The 24,671-nt window shown below is 47.3% G+C and overlaps 1 protein-coding gene across 1 annotated transcript in view; it reads right to left on the bottom strand.

Moving 5' to 3' along the window:
- The window catches only part of tut7 (terminal uridylyl transferase 7), a 48,033-nt gene extending 29,986 nt beyond the window's left edge, over positions 1 to 18,047 (bottom strand). Inside the window, exons 1-12 of the mRNA XM_046348361.1 lie at positions 17,912 to 18,047; positions 16,525 to 16,815; positions 16,309 to 16,442; positions 15,005 to 15,162; positions 7,793 to 7,909; positions 7,494 to 7,671; positions 3,868 to 3,956; positions 2,458 to 2,509; positions 2,229 to 2,298; positions 1,899 to 2,025; positions 1,214 to 1,333; positions 652 to 783 (exon numbers count right to left, since the gene is read on the bottom strand). Of these exons, the coding sequence (XP_046204317.1) occupies positions 652 to 783; positions 1,214 to 1,333; positions 1,899 to 2,025; positions 2,229 to 2,298; positions 2,458 to 2,509; positions 3,868 to 3,956; positions 7,494 to 7,671; positions 7,793 to 7,909; positions 15,005 to 15,162; positions 16,309 to 16,442; positions 16,525 to 16,799 (1,452 nt within the window). The 5' untranslated portion in view covers positions 16,800 to 16,815; positions 17,912 to 18,047. The remainder of the gene's footprint in view (positions 1 to 651; positions 784 to 1,213; positions 1,334 to 1,898; positions 2,026 to 2,228; positions 2,299 to 2,457; positions 2,510 to 3,867; positions 3,957 to 7,493; positions 7,672 to 7,792; positions 7,910 to 15,004; positions 15,163 to 16,308; positions 16,443 to 16,524; positions 16,816 to 17,911) is intronic.
- Between the last annotated feature and the right edge of the window lie 6,624 nt (positions 18,048 to 24,671).

Below are 24,671 nucleotides of genomic sequence, written 5' to 3'. Positions count from 1 at the left end.
CACCCACCGTCCCCACAGGGTGTAGTTACACCCACCGTCCCCACAGGGTGTAGTTACACCCACCGTCCCCACAGGGTGTAGTTACACCCACCGTCCCCACAGGGTGTAGTTACACCCACCGTCCCCACAGGGTGTAGTTACACCCACCGTCCCCACAGGGTGTAGTTACACCCACCGTCCCCACAGGGTGTAGTTACACCCACCGTCCCCACAGGGTGTAGTTACCCCCCGTCCCCACAGGGTGTAGTTACCCCCCGTCCCCACAGGGTGTAGTTACCCCCCGTCCCCACAGGGTGTAGTTACCCCCCGTCCCCACAGGGTGTAGTTACCCCCCGTCCCCACAGGGTGTAGTTACCCCCCCGTCCCCACAGGGTGTAGTTACCCCCCCCCCCACAGGGTGTAGTTACCCCCCACAGGGTGTAGTTACCCCCCCACAGGGTGTAGTTACCCCCCCAGGGTGTAGTTACCCCCCACAGGGTGTAGTTACCCCCCCCACAGGGTGTAGTTACCCCCCCCACAGGGTGTAGTTACCCCCCACAGTGTGTAGTTACCCCCCCACAGTGTGTAGTTACCCCCCCACAGTGTGTAGTTACCCCCAGTGTGTAGTTACCCCAGTGTGTGTAGTTACCCCCTCCCACAGGGTGTAGTTACCTTGCCCTCCTTGAAGATTTCTGGGGGTGAGGAGGAGTCCTTAGAGACAGGGTAGTAACCCCAGTGGACACAGCCATCCTCCATGTAGGTCAGACTGAAGTCATGTAGCCTGCTGATGGAGAACTCCTTTATCTGAGAATAAGGGGGAGAGGTGTTATGGTTAGATGTAGTACAGCCTGCTGATGGAGAACTCAGCAGGGTGGGTTGTTTCCTCTGCTGTGTGTGTGTGTGTGTGTGTGTGTGTGTGTGTGTGTGTGTGTGTGTGTGTGTGTGTGTGTGTGTGTGTGTGTGTGTGTGTGTGTGTGTGTGTGTGTGTGTGTTTGTGTGTGTGTGTGTGTGTGTGTGTGTGTTAGGTATTTTATTAGGATCCTCATTAGCTGTTGCGAAAGCAGCAGCTGCTCTTCCTGGGGTCCACACAAAACATAAAACACAATACAGAACATTACTAGACAAGGGTTGTAAACTTTACACATATTTGTACAGAACCGTGCGGTACGAGGACCACGGTTGGGTCCGCACTGCGAACCAGAATGAAAATGTTAAAACAAGACTGTGCGTGTACCTCGTGTCCCAGGTAGGCAGGGAGGACGGGTCGTTTCCTCTGTTGGAGGAAGTAGATGACCATGAGAGCCAGGACGTACGAAGGTAGACCACCCTCCTCCGCTCGGTCCACGTGACAGATCTGAGACAGGCAGACGGGGGAGCACACAATGTCAAAAACACTGTAAAGTGAGACAATTCTGAATATATGGAGTGAATCCTAACGGACACAAATCCAAGGTGAAGTTAATTTACCGATTATGTGAAAATGTGACTTAATTCACCCCTCAGTGATGAGGTGTTTAAAGGCCAAAATGTCTGAGGAACCTCAGCGCCTCACCGAGAGATATAGCTAGGGCAGGGCAACTGGTGGCACGGGACTCCCTTTTTTGTAGACCCGCGGATCAACTCAAAGTCTTCTCTACGCCTCATGGCAAAATGTGCAGAATTGCAGGGAAAATTTATCACATTCACATTTTTCTCTCCGCTATCAAGAGCCGAGAAAACAAAACTTAGGGCCAAACAAACTCAGGGCCGGCTTCGACTGCATGTGTGGGGACGCATACCCACAAGCCACTGCTGACCCTCATGATAAGTTAGGATTCTTTGTGACCCCCACCCCCATCAAAGTTCCCCATGATCTAGAGGAAACACTGATAGGCTAACTGGTGATGTAACCAGGTATGAGGGCCAATGAATAAACTCACCCAGGCCCAGTGTCTGAAACCCAGGACCAGTGGCAGCAGGAGAGGCTCCCGACTGGACAGCTCAAACAGGAAGGAGGTGGTCAGGCAGGCGTTGTCATTTCCTGCGCTCACCTTACACACCAGACCACTTGGACAACAACAACAACAACCATCAGACAGGTTTTTCCTGAAAAACTACAGGTGCCCATCAGCCACACTTTCACATCAATCAGAAGGGAGATGTGGTTATATTCAGGAAGATTAGTGCTAATCAATACAACTGTCAGATGGGAGCACATGTGAAAGAACGTGATGATCCAGAACAATGGATGTGATTAATGAAGGACTGACCTGTCCTTGTCTTTACAGATGACCACCGGAACCCTGGCATGAAAGTCTACCTCCAGGTTACCGTAGAGATCTGGAAACAACCACCACCAACTCCATCATCAACATTATCTCAGGGGGAAGGGGGGGTCACTCCACTAAATGACGATGCTAATGCTAACAGTATCATTGGTTATTATGGTGGTTTCTACAGTAGCGTGTCTCGAGGGGGGAACTGGTCAGTCATACTCACGGCTGACTGACAGACTCTTCTGGACCAGCAACAGAACGTCTGGCTGATGCATCTGTGAACATTGAAAAAATATATATAATTTAAAAGAATATATGATAGATTACACAAAGGGAATATCTGTGAACACAGACTCATTTCAAAACACTAATAAAATCATAGATTACAATATTATAGAGCTTCAGGAAAAACATGACAATCACAGCAAAATGGAAAATAAACGAATCATTCACTATTAGTCTAGGAAGAGGAACACACGCATCTCATTAGCAAGCAGGGCTACTCACACGCATCTCATTAGCAAGCAGGGCTACTCACACGCATCTCATTAGCAAGCAGGGCTACTCACACGCATCTCATTAGCAAGCAGGGCTACTCACACGCATCTCATTAGCAAGCAGGGCTACTCACACGCATCTCATTAGCAAGCAGGGCTACTCACACGCATCTCATTAGCAAGCAGGGCTACTCACACGCATCTCATTAGCAAGCAGGGCTAGCATCTCATTAGCAAGCAGGGCTACTCACACGCATCTCATTAGCAAGCAGGGCTACTCACACGCATCTCATTAGCAAGCAGGGCTACTCACACGCATCTCATTAGCAAGCAGGGCTACTCACACGCATCTCATTAGCAAGCAGGGCTACTCACACGCATCTCACTAGCAAGCAGGGCTACTCACACGCATCTCACTAGCAAGCAGGGCTACTCACACGCATCTCACTAGCAAGCAGGGCTACTCACACGCATCTCACTAGCAAGCAGGGCTACTCACACGCATCTCACTAGCAAGCAGGGCTACTCACACGCATCTCACTAGCAAGCAGGGCTACTCACACGCATCTCACTAGCAAGCAGGGCTACTCACACGCGTCTCATTAGCAAGCAGGGCTACTCACACGCGTCTCATTAGCAAGCAGGGCTACTCAAGCAAGCAGGGCTACTCACTCACACGCATCTCATTAGCAAGCAGGGCTACTCACACGCATCTCACAGGGCTACTCAGACGCATCTCATTAGCAAGCAGGGCTACTCATCTCACGCATCTCATTAGCAAGCAGGGCTACTCACACGCGTCTCATTAGCAAGCAGGGCTACTCACACGCGTCTCATTAACAAGCAGGGCTACTCACACGCATCTCATTAACAAGCAGGGCTACTCACACGCATCTCATTAGCAAGCAGGGCTAATCACACGCATCTCATTAGCAAGCAGGGCTACTCACACGCATCTCATTAGCAAGCAGGGCTACTCAGACGCATCTCATTAGCAAGCAGGGCTACTCACACGCATCTCATTAGCAAGCAGGGCTACTCACACGCATCTCATTAGCAAGCAGGGCTACTCACACGCATCTCATTAGCAAGCAGGGCTACTCACACGCATCTCATTGGTAAGCAGGGCTACTCACATGAGGGGGGAACTGGATATCAATGTTGACATCAGAATCTTTGAAACCAAATTTGGTGCAGGAAGACCCATAGAGCCTGAGTTTCACCTCTGGGGGGGGCAAATAGAGAACACACACACAAAAAACATAAACATAAACCCTATTCATCCTTAATGATATTCTCATCTTTCTACTGTAAACATGCCTAGCCTTTCCAGGAAAAAAACCCACCTAAACTACATGTTCTGTAGACTTGCTCCCTGGCTAAAGTGGAGTTTCTCCAGGACTCCCATGTCCACATATTAACCCACTCAGCACGCTCCCACTCACATGCATATTAACACACTCAGCACGCTCGTCTAGTTCCAAATCACATGCATATTAACGCACTCAGCACGCTCCCACTCACATGCATATTAACCCACTCGGCACGCTCGTCTAGTTCCAAATCACATGCATATTAACCCACTCAGCACGCTCCCACTCACATGCATATTAACCCACTCAGCACGCTCCCACTCACATGCATATTAACCCACTCGGCACGCCTGTCTAGTTCCAATTCACATGCATATTAACACACGCTTATACATCTGTTAAATAGGACAAATATAAAATCACCCAACAAATGATTATAACTTTTAAACTAGAGGTCATGAATAAGTTAAATAATGGCACCAGTTGGCCTATAGGGGGTACTGTTGTCAGCAGTAACACGTAAGCACTTATTTTGGACACCTACACTTTGTAAACTGAGTCTACAAAATATTAGGAGCACCTGGTCTTTCCATGACAGACTGACCAGGTGAATCCAGGTGAAATCTATGATCCCTTATTGATGTAACTTGTTAAATCCACATCTATCAGTATAGGCGAAGGGGAGAAAATGGTTTTCACACCTAACAGTTTCCTGTGTGTATCAAGAATGGTCCACCACCCAAAGGACATCCAGCCAACTTGACACAACTGTGGGAAGCATTGAAGTCAACATGGGCCAGTATCCCTGTGGAACGTTTGACACCGTGTAGAGTCCATGACCCGACGAATTCAGGCTGTTATGAGGGCTAAACAGCGTGGCAACTCAATATTAGAAAGGTGTTCCTAATGTTTTGTACACTCAATGTATTTAGGTGTCATTCCTCATGCTGAACAAATTTGTCTCAAGGACCCATAAGGTCCATCAGGATATATTCTCCTCCATCTTGGCCATTTTGGAAAACGTTAGAAAACGTTATCATGAACCATAAGTCCAAATAACACCACACTTCCTGTGTTTGAGGAAAGCTAAGTGATTGGTTAAAAGGTGCTTACCTATAGAACGAGAGGAACTGCCCTTCCCTACCTTCAAACCCTACACCCCAACCCGAGCACTCCTCTGGTCTCTTGGCCCTCTCACCCCTACGGGACGCCCTACAGGACGGCAGCTCCTCTACGGGACGCCCTACAGGACGGCAGCTCCTCTACGGGACGCCCTACAGGACGATAGCCCCCCTACGGGACGCCCTACAGGACGGCAGCTCCCCTGCGGGACGGCAGCTCCCCTGCGGGACGGCAGCTCCCCTACGGGACGCCCGACAGGACGGCAGCCCCCCTACAGGACGGCAGCCCCCCTAGGACGGCAGCCCCCCTACGGGACGCCCTACAGGACGGCAGCCCCCCTACGGGACGGCCTACAGGACGCCCTACAGGACGGCAGCCCCCCTACGGGACGCCCTACAGGACGGCAGCTCCCCTGCGGGACGGCAGCCCCCCTACGGGACGCCCTGCGGGACGGCAGCTCCCCTGCGGGACGGCAGCTCCCCTGCGGGACGGCAGCTCCCCTGCGGGACGGCAGCTCCTCTACAGCTCCCCTGCGGGACGGCAGCTCCTCTACAGCTCCCCTGCGGGACGGCAGCTCCTCTAGAGCACCCCTACGGGACGGCAGCTCCTCTAGAGCACCCCTACGGGACGGCAGCTCCTCTAGAGCACCCCTACGGGACGGCAGCTCCTCTACAGCTCCCCTACGGGACGGCAGCTCCTCTACAGCTCCCCTACGGGACGGCAGCTCCTCTACAGCTCCCCTACGGGACGGCAGCTCCTCTACAGCTCCCCTACGGGACGGCAGCTCCTCTACAGCTCCCCTACGGGACGGCAGCTACCCTGCGGGACGGCAGCTCCTCTACAGCTCCCCTGCGGGACGGCAGCTCCCCTACGGGAGGGCAGCAGCTCCCCTACGGGAGGGCAGCTCCCGTTCAAGCTCTTCTCTGTCCAGGCACCCCTAATGGTGGAACCAGCTTCCGACTGAATGAAAACAGAGGCCATCTTCCAAAAACATCTGAAACCCTACCTCTTCAAAACAGTATCTTAAAGAGTAACCTCCCACCTGCACAAAAAAAACAACCAAAAAAACTACTTAAATAAACTGAACCAGCACTTGCAACCCCAATGCCACCATGGGGCATACTGTACACAACGTTGACATAAGCAAACCACACGCCCACACAACACACACGGTCTGCCATCTTCCCGGTACAGCTGTAAACGGGATTCATCCGTGAAGAGCACACTTCTCCAGCGAGGACAGTAGTCATCGAAGCATTTGCCCACTGAAGTCGTTTACAACGCCAAACTGTAGTCAAATCAAGACCCTGGTGGGTTGGTGCCCCCCCCTTGGCGGAGATCTTTGTGGGCTATACTCGGCCTCGTCTCAGGATGGTAAGTTGGTGGTTGAAGATATCCCTCTAGTGGTGTGGGGGCTGTGCTTTGGCAAAGTGGGTGGGGTTATATCCTTCCTGTTTGGCCCTGTCCGGGGGTACCATCGGATGGGGCCACAGTGTCTCCTGACCCCTCCTGTCTCAGCCTCCAGTATTTATGCTGCAGTAGTTTATGTGTCGGGGGGCTAGGGTCAGTTTGTTATATCTGGAGTACTCCTGTCTTATCCGGTGTCCTGTGTGAATTTAGGTATGCTCTCTCTAATTCTCTCTCTCTCTCTCTTGGATGACCTGAGCCCTAGGACCATGCCTCAGGACTACCTGGCATGATGACTCCTTGCTGTCCCCAGTCCACCTGGCCGTGCTGCTGCTCCAATTTCAACTGTTCTGCCTGCGGCTATGGAACCCTGACCTGTTCACTGGATGTGCTACCTGTCCCAGACCTATTATTTGACCATGCTGGTCATTTATGAACATTTGAACATCTTGGCCATGTTCTGTTATAAATCTCCACCCGGCACAGCCAGAAGAGGACTGGTCACCCCTCATAGCCTGGTTTGTCTCTAGGTTTCTTCCTAGGTTTATCTAGGGAGTTTTTCCTAGCCACCGTGCTTCTACACCTGCATTGCTTGCTGTTTGGGGTTTTAGGCTGGGTTTCTTTCCAGCACTTCGAGATATCAGCTGATGTGGTTAGATGTGGTCTGCGGTTTAGGCCGGTTGGATGTACCCCCAAATTCTCAAAAAATACATTGGAGGCGGCTTACAGTAGAGAAATTAACATTCAATCAGCTCTGGTGGACATTCCTGCAGCCAGCATGCCGATTGCACGCTCCCTCAAAACTTGAGACATCTGTAAAATTCTGTTGTCTGACAAAACTGCACATTTTAGAGTGGCCTTTTATTGTCCCCAAAACACTGGTCTCGTCTACACCTCTAGTCTAGTGTCCATTCTCTCACCAGGCAGGACGGCTGTTAGGACTTCCTGCATGTTGGAGACGATCTTTTGCCTGTTCTCTACATCCTGGTCACTCATCCCCCTCTCTCTGACCACGCCCTCCAGGGCCATGCCCACTGCTGCCACCTGCTCTGCCCTGGGGGGCGCAATCTCCGTCAGCATCTCCTCCTCACAACGCTCCTACAGAGGGCCGTCACAGAGCGCACACACACACAGATATGTTACGCACACAGGTCATAATAAAAACATTATTATATCTTATTATTTTGAATAATATAACAATAGTATCAGCTGTTCTCACCTTGGCTCTCCTCTTGTGCCACTTGTCTTTGATGTGTCTGTGAGCTTCAGAGACAGAGTCCAGCAGTACCTCACACAGAGAGCAGGAGTAGACAGCACTGGGGTTACTGTGGGACCTCTGAGAGAGAGAGAGAGAGAGAGAGAGAGAGAGAGAGAGAGAGAGAGAGAGAGAGAGAGAGAGAGAGAGAGAGAGAGAGAGAGACAGAGCACTGGGGTTACTGTGGGACCTCTGAGAGAGAGACAGAGCACTGTGGTTACTGTGGGACCTCTGAGAGAGAGACAGAACACTGGGGTTACTGTGGGACCTCTGAGAGAGAGACAGAGCGAGCACTGGGGTTACTGTGGGACCTCTGAGAGAGACAGAGCGAGCACTGGGGTTACTGTGGGACCTCAGAGAGAGACAGACAGCACTGGGGTTACTGTGGGACCTCTGAGAGAGAGACACTGGGGTTACTGTGGGACCTCAGAGAGAGAGACAGAGCGAGCACTGGGGTTACTGTGGGACCTCAGAGAGAGAGACAGAGCGAGCACTGGGGTTACTGTGGGACCTCAGAGAGAGAGACAGAGCGAGCACTGGGGTTACTGTGGGACCTCAGAGAGAGAGACAGAGCGAGCACTGGGGTTACTGTGGGACCTCAGAGAGAGAGAGCACTGGGGTTACTGTGGGACCTCAGAGAGCACTGGGGTTACTGTGGGACCTCAGAGAGAGAGACAGAGCGAGCACTGGGGTTACTGTGGGACCTCAGAGAGAGAGACAGAGCGAGCACTGGGGTTACTGTGGGACCTCTGAGAGAGAGACAGAGCGAGCACTGGGGTTACTGTGGGACCTCTGAGAGAGAGACAGAGCGAGCACTGGGGTTACTGTGGGACCTCAGAGAGAGAGAGACAGAGCGAGCACTGGGGTTACTGTGGGACCTCAGAGAGAGACAGAGCGAGCACTGGGGTTACTGTGGGACCTCAGAGAGAGAGAGCAGCACTGGGGTTACTGACCTCAGCACTGGGGTTACTGTGGGACCTCAGAGAGAGAGACAGAGCGAGCACTGGGGTTACTGTGGGACCTCAGAGAGAGAGACAGAGCACTGGGGTTACTGTGGGACCTCAGAGAGAGAGACAGAGCACTGTGGTTACTGTGGGACCTCTGAGAGAGAGACAGAACACTGGAGTTACTGTGGGACCTCAGAGAGAGGGCAGTCCGTGGCAGAGTGGCCATAGAGTACACAGTAATCAATCCCCTGATTAGTTTAAATCAGTTGTGTGAATGTGAAGCCAGAACAACAAATGTACAATGTTGGGGACAGTGAAGCACTGTTCTCTAAGTACATCGAGAAGCCAGCCAGCATTTCCTGGCTGTCCAGCAGAGGCAATTTCTAAAAACATAATTCCACTTTGACATTATGGGTGTAGGCCAGTGACAAAACTCAATTTAATCACATTTAAATTCAGGCTGTAAAAACAAAAAAAAATGAGGAACAATTCAAGGAGAGTGAATACACCACCACCGACACTGAATATACTAGAATATAGATATAGATAATATAGAATATAATATACTTGTGACTGTGCTATCACAGCTAACCTTGTAGGTAAATATTATGTTGTTTGCTTTCACATTTTTGTTGGCTTTTATAATCGTGACAGAAGTGAATAGAAAGCTAGCTAACAAGGTTAGCGGAATTCTCAAAACAAAAGGTCATTGTTGGTAGCTACTTCCTGCCCCTCATCCTAGCCTACACAGTCAAATATCCCTTCAGAAAGGTAAAGATATTGATATGGCCAGCATTGGCTAGCATCGCAGAACATTTCACTTTCTCTGGCTGCAGCCTTAGCTCATCTCTGAAACAGGTTTCCCTCAAGATTTTCCCGATTTTATTTAGCGTCGTCCATCATTCCTTCAATTCTGACCAGTTCCCCGCCGATGGAAAAACATGATATTCTCGGGGTGATGAGGTGTTGGGTTTGCGCCAGACATAGCATTTTCCTTGATGGCCAAAGAGCTACATTTTCGTCTCATCTGACCGGAGTTTCTTCTTCCATATGTTTGGGGAGTCTCCCACATGCCTTTTGGCAATTTTTGTTCTTATAGCAATGGCTTTTTTTCTGGCCACTCTTCCGTACAGCCCAGCTCTGTGGAGTGTACGGCTTAAAGTCGTCCTATAGACAGGTACTCCACAATTTCTGCTGTGCAGATCCTTCGGGGTTATCTTTGGTCTCTTTGTTGCCCCTCTGATTTATGCCCTCCTTGCCTGACCTGTGAGTTTTGGTGGGCTGGCCCTCTCTTGGCAGGTTTGTTGTTGTGCCATGTTCTTTCCATTTTTTAATAATGGATGTAATGGTGCTCCGTGGAATGTTCAAAGTTTCAAATATATTTTTTTAGAACCCAAACCTGATCTGTACTTCTCCACAACTTCCCTGACCTGTTTGGAGAGCTCCTTGGTTTTCATGGTGCCCCTTGCTCTTGGTGGTGCCCCTTGCTCTTGGTGGTGCCCCTTGCTCTTGGTGGTGCCCCTTGCTCTTGGTGGTGCCCCTTGCTCTTGGTGGTGCCCCTTGCTCTTGGTGGTGCCCCTTGCTCTTGGTGGTGCCCCTTGCTCTTGGTGGTGCCCCTTGCTCTTGGTGGTGTTGCAGACTCTGGGGCTTTTCCAAACAGGTGTGTATATACACTCCCCCAAAAGTAGAGGGAACACTTAAACAACACAATGTAACTCCAAATCAATCACACTTCTGTGAAATCAAACTGTCCACTTAGGAAGCAACACTGATTGACAATACATTTCACATGCTGTTGTGCAAATGGAATAGACAACAGGTGGAAATTATAGGCAATTAGCAAGACACCCCCAATTTTTTTCCCCCACCTTTATTTAACCAGGTAGGCTAGTTGAGAACAAGTTCTCATTTGCAACTGCGACCTGGCCAAGATAAAGGAGTGGTTCTGCAGGTGGTGACCACAGACCACTTCTCAGTTCCTAGGCTTCCTGGCTGATGTTTTGGTCACTTTTGAATGCTGGCGGTGCTTTCACTCTAGTGGTAGCATGAGACAGAGTCTACAACCCACACAAGTGGCTCAGGTAGTGCAGCTCATCCAGGATGGCACATCAATGTGAGCAGTGGCAAGAAGGTTTGCTGTGTCTGTCAGCGTAGTGTCCAGAGCATGGAGGCGCTACCAGGAGAGAGGCCAGTACAACAGGAGACGTGGAGGAGGCCGTAGGAGGGTAACAACCCAGCAGCAGGACCGCTACCTCCGCCTTTGTGCAAGGAGGAGCAGGAGGAGCACTGCCAGAGCCCTGCAAAATGACCTCCAGCAGGCCACAAATGTGCAGGTGTCTGCTCAAATGGTCAGAAACAGACTCCATGAGGGTGGTATGAGGGCCCGACGTCCACAGGTGGGGGTTGTGCTTACAGCCCAACACCGTGCAGGACGTTTGGCATTTGCCAGAGAACATCAAGATTGGCAAATTCGCCACTGGCGCCCTGTGCTCTTCACAGATGAAAGCAGGTTCACACTGAGCACATGTGACAGACGTGGCAGAGTCTGGAGACGCCGTGGAGAACGTTCTGCTGCCTGCAACATCCTCCAGCATGACCGGGTTGGCGGTGGGTCAGTCATGGTGTCGCACAGCCCTCCATGAGCTCGCCAGAGGTAGCCTGACTGCCATTAGGTACCGAGATGAGATCCTCAGACCCCTTGTGAGACCATAAGCTGGTGCGGTTGGCCGTGGGTTCCTCCAAATGCAAGACAATGCTAGACCTCATGTGGCTGGAGTGTGTCAGCAGTTCCTGCAAGAGGAAGGCATTGATGCTATGGACTGGCCCGCCCGTTCCCCAGACCTGAATCCAATTGAGCACATCTGGGACATCATGTCTCGCTCCATCCACCAACGCCACCAGGAGTTGGCGGATGCTTTAGTCCAGGTCTGGGAGGAGATCCCTCAGGAGACCATCCGCCACCTCATCAGGAGCATGCCCAGGCGTTGTAGGGTGGTCATACAGGCACGTGGAGGCCACACACACTACTGAGCCTCATATTGACTTGTTTTAAGGACAGTACATCAAAGTTGGATCAGTCTGTAGTGTGGTTTCCAAATCCAGACCTCCATGGGTTGATACATTTGATTTCCATTGATAATTTGTGTGTGATTTTGTTGTCAGCACATTCAACTATGTAAAGAAAAAAGTATTTAATAAGAATATTTCATTCATTCAGATCTAGGATGTGTTATTTTAGTGTTCCCTTTATTTATTTTTATATAAATATATAGACAGGAAGGAGATCCTGCTTCTGTTTCCTGTTTGAGTGTTTAATAACCTACTATGAGCCCTAAGCCTCATGCAACAGCAAAATGTCAGATAAAGCTATTTCCCAGATTTCGGTTGTTTTTAATCTCTGCTATGCGGTAATAAAGACTTTCACCCCCCCCCCCATTAGAACAGACTGCTATTACTTTATAATTTATTTAATGTTCTTTACACTGTTCCAAACAGGAAGTAGAATAATATTGTAATCCAACTGCACCGGTTTTGTCACATAATATGCACACAGCTCTCACTCCTATACACTCATTTATCTTGATCTCCTTACTGGTATTTTTTTTACAATTATTACTTATTATAATGATGATAATAATAATAATAATAATGTCGTTATCATTAGTGGTCTTAGTATAGCAGTCTTGTATAACCACCGTCGAGCTGTAGGCCTAAGAGGACATGTTTAGTCCTAATACTGTAACTTACTCAGAACTATATTCAATATACTGTATCAATCAATCATTCATCCATCCCATCAGGCTCTGAAATGCAATCAAGAATTTTAGTTTGAAAATGACATAAAAGGGAGCTTTGAATAATTAGCCTAAACAATAAAGAAATTGCAATTAACAAAATCATGCAACTGTTTTTAGTCTGCTGTAATAAAGGCTTTATCTATATATCTCTATCTCTCTATATCTATCTCTATATCTATACAATATAAATAATCACTTCAGAGAAAGGGGGGTCTAGGAGCAGTGTTGTGAGTATTATTATTATTAAATAGTATATATATATATATATATTTTTTTTTCTTCTCTCCATTAGAACCGACTCTCTGGTACACTTCATGTGTTGTTTACACTTCCACACACAATACTCACAACACTGCTCCTAGACCCTCCTTTCTCTGGAGCGCCAGTGATTTCCACAACAAAGTCAAATGTCTTCCACACACAATACTCACAACACTGCTCCTAGACCCTCCTTTCTCTGGAGCGCCAGTGATTTCCACAACGAAGTCAAATGTCTTCCACACACAATACTCACAACACTGCTCCTAGACCCTCCTTTCTCTGGAGCGCCAGTGATTTCCACAACGAAGTCAAATGTCTTCCACACACAATACTCACAACACTGCTCCTAGACCCTCCTTTCTCTGGAGCGCCAGTGATTTCCACAACGAAGTCAAATGTCTTCCACACATCTGACTTTCCCTTTCCCACCTGAGCAACCAGTTAATCCGGTTTGGGTTTATTTTTCACGTCCTCCGCGTTCATTTTGCTTCCACGTGTTACCGTGTTCATGGTTTTGTTATATCCAATGTATTGATGTGATTATGATAGGCTATAGGAGGAGGTCACATGCATATAGAGGTCAGGCCCTATTGGTCACATACATGCGATGGGAAAGAGGGATACCTAGTCAGTTGTCCAACTGAATGCATTCAACTGAAATGTGTCTTCCCCATTTAACCCAACCCCTCTGAATCAGAGAGGTGTGTCTTCCCCATTTAACCCAACCCCTCTGAATCAGAGAGGTGTGTCTTCTTCCCCATTTAACCCAACCCCTCTGAATCAGAGGTGTGTCTTCCCCATTTAACCCAACCCCTCTGAATCAGAGAGGTGTGTCTTCCCCATTTAACCCAACCCCTCTGAATCAGAGGTGTGTCTTCCCCATTTAACCCAACCCCTCTGAATCAGAGGTGTGTCTTCCCCATTTAACCCAACCCCTCTGGATCAGAGAGGTGTGTCTTCCCCATTTAACCCAACCCCTCTGGATCAGAGAGGTGCGTCTTCCCCATTTAACCCAACCCCTCTGGATCAGAGAGGTGCGTCTTCCCCATTTAACCCAACCCCTCTGGATCAGAGAGGTGTGTCTTCTTCCCCATTTAACCCAACCCCTCTGGATCAGAGAGGTGTGTCTTCTTCCCCATTTAACCCAACCCCTCTGAATCAGAGAGGTGTGTCTTCTTCCCCATTTAACCCAACCCCTCTGAATCAGAGAGGTGTGTCTTCTTCCCCATTTAACCCAACCCCTCTGAATCAGAGAGGTGTGTCTTCTTCCCCATTTAACCCAACCCCTCTGGATCAGAGAGGTGTGTCTTCCCCATTTAACCCAACCCCTCTGAATCAGAGATATGTGTCTTCCCCATTTAACCCAACCCCTCTGAATCAGAGGTGTGTGTGGGGCTGCCTTAATCGACAACCACGTCTTCGGCGCCCGGGGAACAGTGGGTTAACTGCCTCGCTCAGGGGCAGAATGACATAACTTTACCTCGTTAGCTCGGATGCTTACATGTTTCATGTAAAGAGAGCACGGGTTGAGGGAATAGGGAATGTTTTTCCTAAACAAATTAGGGATTTCGGTAAAAAATAACTTTTCAGTCAGAAACAAGACACTAAATGGCTGAAATGATGTTGCAGCTTCAGCACGAACAATAAACACTCGCTGTGCTGCCCATTTCATCAGGCTCTTTGTTGAGACATTTTTGTGTCTTAATTATTTAATTAAACTGTGTGCTTAAAGCATCAGACAAGCTCAGTGCCTATGTAGTTGATTTGATTCAAACACATGGGGTGTGTCTATACGGGGAAAATAAATTTAAACATTTCGACAAATTGACTCTCGGTCAACCAGATAATTGTTGTTGTTGTCGGGGACAGCCCTAGTTACCCTCAAATATGAATCACTTAGGCGAGACAAATTTTCACCGGCCCTTTTGATGGCAGGTGGTTAGTGTGGTAACAGGGTTCGGCTGTCTGTTGAAGCAAACATAAACTAATGTTGACCAACAACCTAGCGGGAGAAAGGCTATACAGACTTTTCTGAACTGAAATGTTTAAAAGAAGAAGAGGGACAAAGTAGCTGCCGAAAAGAAGTCTGTTACTGGCTGTTTAGCACACAGACGTTTAGGGAAAACACTGATGGGAGTTGAGTGACGCTCCTCTCCGGATGGATGGCTCACCTTCTTTAGACGGAAGATCTTCTCCCTGCCAATCTTGTCCTCCGCCTGTTTCAGTCCTAGCAGCTCTTTGGCTGACAGAGCCGACTCATCCACCACCGGCCCATGGTCCTCCTCACCTAGACCTCGCCTCCAGTTATGGTTTCTACGATTCCTGCCCCCTGGAAGCACACAAACTATGTTAGCCATAATCCTCCTTCCCCCGCAGAGACAAAAAACTACGTTACCTAGAGCACTTCACACACTTTCATGACTCCCCCGCTGTGTTCGAGACCATTACATCCATGATGTATCATGGGTAAATTATGACTGACTGATCTACAAATAATATTGAGTAGTTAATTATGATGCGAGATGATGCGTCTCAACTCCCCTTTTGAAGTGGAACGCGCCCCTACTGAAGATAAGACAGGAGAACTTTGTTTGGGTTGGCTGAGCTGTGAGGTGTGTTGTCTGCGGTCTCTCTCCTGCCATAATGCTCCCTGTCCTATCTTCCCGACTACATTATCCGTACGCCCGACCACATTACCCACCCGCCCGACCACATCACCCACCCGACCGGCCACATCACCCACCCGCCCGGCCACATCACCCACCCGCCCGGCCACATCACCCACCCGCCCGGCCACATCACCCACCCGCCCGGCCACATCACCCACCCGCCCGGCCACATCACCCACCCGCCCGGCCACATCACCTACCCGCCCGGCCACATCACCTACCCGCCCGGCCACATCACCTACCCGCCCGGCTACATCATCTACCCGCCCGGCTACATCATCTACCCGCCCGGCTACATCATCTACCCGCCCGGCTACATCATCTACCCGCCCGGCTACATCATCTACCCGCCCGGCTACATCATCTACCCGCCCGGCTACATCATCTACCCGCCCGGCTACATCATCTACCCGCCCGGCTACATCATCTACCCGCCCGGCTACATCATCTACCCGCCCGGCTACATCATCTACCCGCCCGGCTACATCATCTACCCGCCCGGCTACATCATCTACCCGCCCGGCTACATCATCTACCCGCCCGGCTACATCATCTACCCACCCGGCTACATTATCTACCCACCCGGCTACATTATCTACCCACCCGGCTACATTATCTACCCACCCGGCTACATTATCTACCCACCCGGCTACATTATCTACCCACCCGGCTACATTATCTACACACCCGGCTACATTATCTACCCACCCGGCTACATTATCTACCCACACGGCTACATTATCTACCCACCCGGCTACATTATCTACACTCGTGGACACCCCACCCGCCAGGAGGTGTTGGTTTACCTGAGTGAAGTGTGTTGTCAACGTTGTCTCTCCTCTGCTCCCTGTCCTCTCCCTGAGAAGTTCTCCTCCAGCGTTGTGAAGGGCGCTCTCTCCAGTTCTCCTCCCGGCCCTCGGCCTGCTGGCTCTCTGGGTACCTGCAAATAGTGTTAGCATGGCAACTTAGCGTGACATGTTTTCCCATGAGAAATGATAACTATTTGATCTTAGCGTTGCTACCTGGCTCTCTGGAAGTCCTCCCTCTGTGAGGGGCTGTGGCCCTCCTTGAATCCCCCTGCAGGGGAGCTGCTCTGGGGCTCCATCGCTCCCTTCTTGGAGCTGGCGTGGTGAAGCCCTCCGTGGCCTCCCCTCTTCCCCTGGCCACGCCTCTCCGTCTTGGGGCTGTATCCTCTCCCTGCATCCTGGTTCCTCCAGGTCTCAGCCTCGTCTGCTACCGGGCCCCTCTCCCGGCCTTCCTGCTTGGGGTAGCGTGGCCTGCCTCCTGACTCTTCCATGGTGTTTCTACTAGGCCTGTGATGTGACAACGAGAGAGAGATGTCATCCATTAGTACCCCTGGGGAATGTAGTGGCCACTAGCTCTGGCCCAGGGTGTTAAAGAAGCCCTGGACAATACATACGTGGCTACGAGCTCGTAAAGACATCACATATAAGGACAGTTCATTCATTTAGCTTACTTCTATATCTGTTAGCTAACTAGCTACTTCCTTAAAACTTAAGTGAGTTAATTAGCTATCATGCCAAACTGCTAGTCAACTAGGTAGCTATGAAGACTCACTCAGGAATGGGAACGGAGACAGATAAATAGTTTTAGATGCAATGAGTACTTTACTGAAAAGTTGTGTGTCTTCCATTACTCCAGGAAGTCCTCTCTAAACAACCCACTTCAATACCCAATGATATTTAGCGTGATAGTCTACCATAACCACTGACTGATCTACAAACAACCTTACATCAAAAAATAACCAGTCATTATTATTTGTAGATCAGTCAGTCACAATTTACCCATGATGCATCACAGTTTTGATCCACCCGAACAAATACTTAAGTCTGAATACATAACAATGGAGTTAATTAGCCATCATGCCAAACTGCTAGCTAGCTATGAAGGCCCAACTGTTCAGTAACAATTAGTAGTAAGTGTGGTTGACTATTTTATGTTATTGAACACATTAACTAAGCCATGCGTTACATTTTTAAAACAACTTGACTGGCAGGTGTTTGTTTTTGTTTTCTTCCTGAGTGTTAGCTATCTAACTTTAGCATGTTAGCATGTTGTCACAAGGTTATTGGCTAACTAGGCTAGCCACCATGACTTGACATTTAACAACTTGTCGCTCAGCTTAAAGGACTATGTGCTGACAAGTGTTGGATCTATTCTGTACAACTGGCTAATTTGACTACAAAACCAGTAACTAACCTGGTCTGATTTCGCAATCTGTGACCTTTCTGTTTTTGTCGAATGAAACCGCTAACACCAGTTACTGTGTTTAGCTAGCTAGCTACACTAGCCTGTTAGCTATCCCGCTACTCATGTTTACCTGTCTGTTGGGGTTGCACTGCTAGCTGCTACACAAACATAAACGGTGACCATAATATTTAGAAATACCTTGAGTGTTTGTATGGGCAGCATACTCCTGTGTCTATTCGTTATGGTATCGCTAGTTGGCCACAAACACCTTCCGCACCAATACAATGCTCTACGCACAAGAGTTTCCAGGGGAAGAGCAAAACATGTTTCCTGATGACGTTGAAACACACGTTTCACGTAATTTATCTTATTTATTTATTTTTGGTTTGTTGAGTGGGTTTTACTGCCCTCTACTGGTGGAAATAGTGAAGGACATGGAAATGGATTTTTAATTCAGAGGTGACACTGCCAAGTCATTCAATAAAGGAGCCCTTTGGGAGAGAGTTGGTTACAAATTTATGATGTTCGTTATTTGTGGAATATCGAAGCTCTAATAAAGATTAATCAGGCTGGATGTTAAACCATGTTATCCATTTAGGGCTGGTTTCCCAGACACAGATTAAGAAGGGGTGGTAGGTAGACTGGTGGTTAGGAGCGTTGGGCCAGGAACAGCAAAGTTGCTGGATCGAATCGCAGAGCTGACAAGGTCAAAATCTGTTGTTCTACCCCTGAGCAAGGCAATTAACCCTAATTTGTCCAGGGTTGCTGTCAAGAATTGCTGACCCTGGCCGCGACCCCAGTCTCCGAGGGTCTCAGGGGGAGTGCGATATGCCAAAATCACATTTTCATTTCACACCTCACGCCTGTACATGTTACCCACTTGTACATGCGGTGAAACAGGACTATTATAAGCAGTCAATAATTTAAATGCGCAGTTAAGCACTTTAGACCTCATGTTAGCTCATTCAGCACAAACACAGTTCGTAGGTCAGTGTGATCACAGTTAACATGAGCTTCGTCCTAAACAATAACCTTTTTCCTATACAGTGCACTACTTTTGACCAGAACCCTATGGGACCTGGTCACAAGTAGTGCACTATATAGGGAATAGGGCCCTGGTCTAAAGTAGTGCACTATATAGGGAATAGGGCCCTGGTCTAAAGTAGTGCACTATATAGGGAATAGGGCTCTGGTCTAAAGTAGTGCACTATATAGGGAATAGGGCCCTGGCCTAAAGTAGTGCACTATATAGGGTTAGGCAAGTCAGTTAAGAACAAATTCTTATTTAAAATGACAGCCTTCACCAGCCAAACCCGGACGACGCCGGGCCAATTGTGCTCCTTCCTATGGGACTCCCAATCACGGCCGTGATACAACGTGGAGTCGAACCAGGGACTGTAGTGACACCTTTTGAGATGCAATGCCTTAGGCCACTGCGTCCTTGACCCGAGACTAGTCTAACAAACACATGTCAAATACATTTCACATCCAGTGGTCGGTTTTCTAGTTGCTTGATGTGTATCTCAAAGTTAGGTTTTTAGTGAGTTCAGTTGAATATTTACCATTCTGTTGAACCTGGAAGACAAAACATTTCTGTTTTTATGAGTAAATGAACCGTCTGGAGTCTATTGAACTGCCAGTGTGCTCCAGTTTATAGTGAGGGAAAAATATCCAATAATCCAACTTCATTCAGTTTACTGTGGAATATGAGGGAATATTGATCAACTTAATTGATCACAAATAAATGATGTTGTCATGTTTGTCAGAATTCAACCTGAAATGAAGAATATGTCCTTTTCAGCTCATTGTGTAGCGACGAATAACCCTCCATACCACCCTACGTTCCACCCTACGTTCCACCCTCCATACCACCCTCCATACCACCCTCCATACCACCCTCCGTTCCACCCTCCATACCACCCTCCGTTCCACCCTCCATACCACCCTCCATACCACCCTACGTTCCACCCTCCATACCACCCTCCGTTCCACCCTCCATACCACCCTTCGTTCCACCCTCCATACCACCCGCCGTTCCACCCTCCATTCCACCCTCCGTTCCACCCTCCATACCACCCTCCGTACCACCCTCCATACCACCCTCCGTACCACCCTACATTCCACCCTCCATACCACCCGCCATCAGTAGACTAGACTTCTAGGATAGGTCAATGGAACTAGCCAAGGACCATGGAGCTACTGCTGAGTGCCCCGTCGGTAGACTAGACTTCTAGGATAGGTCAATGGAACTAGCCAAGGACCATGGAGCTACTGCTGAGTGCCCCGTCAGTAGACTAGGCTTCTAGGATAGGTCAATGGGTGCGGAGGAGTACTTTTGTTGGGTAGAACTCATTATGATTGGCTGGGCCTAGCTCCCCAGTGGGTGGGCCTGGCTAACAAGTCGGTGGACCTAGGCCCTCCCAAGCCCACCGATGGCTGCACCCCTGCCCAGTTATGTGAAATCCATAAATTAGGGCCTAATGAATTGATTTCAAGTTACTTATTTTCTTTTGTGAACTGTAACTCAGTCAAATCTTTGAAATTGTTGCATGATGCGTTTATATTTTTGGTCAGAATACTTGAAATACATATTTTATACCCTGCACTTGGAAATTGTTGGATGTTGGTCGATCGTATGATCGATGGATCGTTAGATTGCTTGATGTGTGTTCAGTACCCTCTGGCCTGTCTTCCTTCAGGTGGACATATCCATGACGATCCAGGTTGGCAGTGAACCTGGACGTTCTGTGGGACTCCGGAGTACGTGGCTCCAGAGATCATTCTGAACAGGGGACACAACTTTAGTGTGGACATCTAGTCCTTAGGCATCCTGGTCTATGAGCTGCTCACAGGCAGCTCAGTGCTGGAGATGTGTTTGGTTAGAGGACAGGGGATAAGGTTAGAGGTTAGGGTCAGTGCTGGGAGATGTGTTTGGGTCAGGGGTTAAGGTTAGGGGTTAGGGTCAGTGCTGGGAGATGTGTTTGGTTAGAGGACAGGGGATAAGGTTAGGGGTTAGGGTCAGTGCTGGGAGATGTGTTTGGGTCAGGGGTTAAGGTTAGGGGTTAGGGTCAGTGCTGGGAGATGTGTTTGGGTCAGGGGTTAAGGTTAGGGGTTAGGGTCAGTGCTGGGAGATGTGTTTGGGTCAGGGGTTAAGGTTAGGGGTTAGGGTCAGTGCTGGGAGATGTGTTTGGGTTAGGGGTTAGGGTCAGTGCTGGGAGATGTGTTTGGGTCAGGGGATAAGGTTAGGGGTTAGGGTCAGTGCTGGGAGATGTGTTTGGGTTAGGGGTTAGGGTCAGTGCTGGGAGATGTGTTTTGATTAGAGGACAGGGGATAAGGTTAGGGGTTAGGGTCAGTGCTGGGAGATGTGTTTTGGTTAGAGGACAGGGGATAAGGTTAGGGGTTAGGGTCAGTGCTGGGAGATGTGTTTTGGTTAGGGGTTAGGGTCAGTGCTGGGAGATGTGTTTGGGTCAGGGGTTAAGGTTAGGGGTTAGGGTCAGTGCTGGGAGATGTGTTTTGGTTAGAGGACAGGGGATAAGGTTAGGGGTTAGGGTCAGTGCTGGGAGATGTGTTTTGGTTAGAGGACAGGGGCTAAGGTTAGGGGTTAGGGTCAGTGCTGGGAGATGTGTTTTGGTTAGAGGACAGGGGATAAGGTTAGGGGTTAGGGTCAGTGCTGGGAGATGTGTTTGGGTTAGGGGTTAGGGTCAGTGCTGGGAGATGTGTTTGGGTCAGGGGTTAGGGTCAGTGCTGGGAGATGTAGGATGTGTTCTCTGCGTTTGCCTTAAAAGGATAGTGCGAGATTTTGGCAATAAAGCGTTAGCGCAATGAATGGAAGTCTACAGGAACTGCTAGCATGCTAGTTGTTACAGTGGTGTAAAAGGTACCCAGTTGTCCTACTAGAGTAAAAGTAAAGATGCCTTAATATAAAATGACTCAAGTATAAGTGAAAGTCACCCAGTAAAATACAACTTGAGTAAAAGTCTAAACGTATTTGGTTTGAAATATACTTAAGTATTAAAAATAAAAGTTTAAATTATGTCAAATTCCTTATATTATTTACAGATAGCCAGGGGCACACTCCAACACTCAGACATAATTTACAAATGAAGCATGTGTGCTTAGTGAGTCCTCCAGATCAGAGGCAGTAGGGATGACCATTTTCCTGTCCTGCTAAGCATTCAAAATGTAACAAGTACTTTTGGGTGTCAGTGACAATGTATGGAATAAAAAGTACATTATTTTCTTTAAGAATGTAGTGAAGTTTAAAGTAAAGTAGTCAAAAATATAAATTGTAAATGAAAAGTACAGATACCCCAAAAAACAACTTAAGTAGTACTTTAAAGTATTTTTACTTCAGTACTTTTAACCACAGATGTTTTACTGTAATTTTCACCACAGATGTGTTACTGTAATTTTCACCACAGATGTGTTTCTGTAATTTTCACCACTGATGTTTTACTGTACTTTTCACCACTGATGTTTTACTGTAATTTTCACCACAGATGTGTTACTGTAATTTTCACCACTGATGTTTTACTGTAATTTTTACCACAGATGTGTTACTGTAATTTTCACCACAGATGTGTTACTGTAATTTTCACCACTGATGTTTTACTGTAATTTTCACCACATATGTGTTACTGTAATTTTCACCACTGATGTTTTACTGTAATTTTCACCACATATGTGTTACTGTAATTTTCACCACAGATGTTTTACTGTAGACTTCCAGTCATTGCGCTAATGATAGTTAGCAGCTTCTTTTAATCTGTTCAAAGAGACAAAATAATGTCATCCATGAGTTCATCTATCCCTTTAATGTTTCAGTAATGCTTCAGTAATGCTTCAGTAATGTTTCTGTCATGCTTCAGTAATGCTTCAGTAATGTTTCTGTCATGCTTCAGTAATGCTTCAGTAATGCTTCAGTAATGCTTCAGTAATGCTTCAGTAATGTTTCTGTCATGCTTCAGTAATGCTTCAGTAATGTTTCTGTCATGCTTCAGTAATGTTTTGTCATGCTTCAGTAATGTTTCTGTCATGCTTCAGTAATGTTTTGTCATGCTTCAGTAATGTTTCAGTAATGCTTCAGTAATGTTTCTGTCATGCTTCAGTAATGCTTCAGTAATGTTTCAGTAATGCTTCAGTAATGTTTCAGTAATGCTTCTGTCATGCTTCAGTAATGCTTCAGTAATGTTTCTGTCATGCTTCAGTAATGCTTCAGTAATGCTTCAGTAATGCTTCAGTAATGCTTCAGTAATGATTCAGTAATGCTTCAGTAATGCTTCAGTAATGTTTCAGTAATGCTTCAGTAATGCTTCAGTAATGCTTCAGTAATGCTTCAGTAATGCTTCAGTAATGCTTCAGTAATGTTTCTGTCATGCTTCAGTAATGCTTCAGTAATGCTTCAGTAATGCTTCAGTAATGCTTCAGTAATGCTTCAGTAATGCTTCAGTAATGTTTCTGTCATGCTTCAGTAATGCTTCAGTAATGCTTCAGTAATGCTTCAGTAATGCTTCAGTAATGCTTCAGTAATGTTTCTGTCATGCTTCAGTAATGCTTCAGTAATGATTCAGTAATGTTTCAGTAATGTTTCTGTCATGCTTCAGTAATGCTTCAGTAATGTTTCAGTAATGCTTCAGTAATGCTTCAGTAATGCTTCAGTAATGCTTCAGTAATGCTTCAGTAATGCTTCAGTAATGCTTCAGTAATGTTTCTGTCATGCTTCAGTAATGCTTCAGTAATGATTCAGTAATGTTTCTGTCATGCTTCAGTAATGCTTCAGTAATGCTTCAGTAATGCTTCAGTAATGCTTCAGTAATGCTTCAGTAATGCTTCAGTAATGTTTCTGTCATGCTTCAGTAATGCTTCAGTAATGATTCAGTAATGTTTCTGTCATGCTTCAGTAATGCTTCAGTAATGCTTCAGTAATGCTTCAGTAATGCTTCAGTAATGCTTCAGTAATGCTTCTGTCATGCTTCAGTAATGCTTCAGTAATGATTCAGTAATGTTTCAGTAATGCTTCAGTAATGCTTCAGTAATGCTTCAGTAATGTTTCTGTCATGCTTCAGTAATGCTTCAGTAATGTTTCTGTCATGCTTCAGTAATGCTTCAGTAATGATTCAGTAATGTTTCTGTCATGCTTCAGTAATGCTTCAGTAATGCTTCAGTAATGCTTCAGTAATGCTTCAGTAATGCTTCAGTAATGCTTCTGTCATGCTTCAGTAATGCTTCAGTAATGATTCAGTAATGTTTCAGTAATGCTTCAGTAATGCTTCAGTAATGCTTCAGTAATGCTTCAGTAATGCTTCAGTAATGCTTCAGTAATGTTTCTGTCATGCTTCAGTAATGCTTCAGTAATGATTCAGTAATGTTTCTGTCATGCTTCAGTAATGCTTCAGTAATGCTTCAGTAATGCTTCAGTAATGTTTCTGTCATGCTTCAGTAATGCTTCAGTAATGATTCAGTAATGTTTCAGTAATGTTTCTGTCATGCTTCAGTAATGCTTCAGTAATGCTTCAGTAATGCTTCAGTAATGCCTCAGTAATGCTTCAGTAATGTTTCAGTAATGTTTCAGTAATGCTTCAGTAATGCTTCAGTAATGCTTCAGTAATATTTCAGTAATGCTTCAGTAATCCTTCAGTAATGTTTCTGTCATGCTTCAGTAATGCTTCAGTAATGCTTCAGTAATGTTTCTGTCATGCTTCAGTAATGTTTCTGTCATGCTTCAGTAATGTTTCTGTCATGCTTCAGTAATGCTTCAGTAATGTTTCTGTCATGCTTCAGTAATGTTTCTGTCATGCTTCAGTAATGCTTCAGTAATGCTTCAGTAATGTTTCTGTCATGCTTCAGTAATGTTTCTGTCATGCTTCAGTAATGTTTCTGTCATGCTTCAGTAATGCTTCAGTAATGTTTCTGTCATGCTTCAGTAATGTTTTGTCATGCTTCAGTAATGTTTCTGTCA

Source organism: Oncorhynchus gorbuscha, linkage group LG05, assembly GCF_021184085.1.
Source record: "Oncorhynchus gorbuscha isolate QuinsamMale2020 ecotype Even-year linkage group LG05, OgorEven_v1.0, whole genome shotgun sequence".
In the NCBI taxonomy this organism is placed as follows: domain Eukaryota; kingdom Metazoa; phylum Chordata; class Actinopteri; order Salmoniformes; family Salmonidae; genus Oncorhynchus; species Oncorhynchus gorbuscha.
The sequence above is the reverse complement of the archived record's forward strand: the minus strand, read 5'-3'. Positions and strand labels throughout refer to the sequence as shown.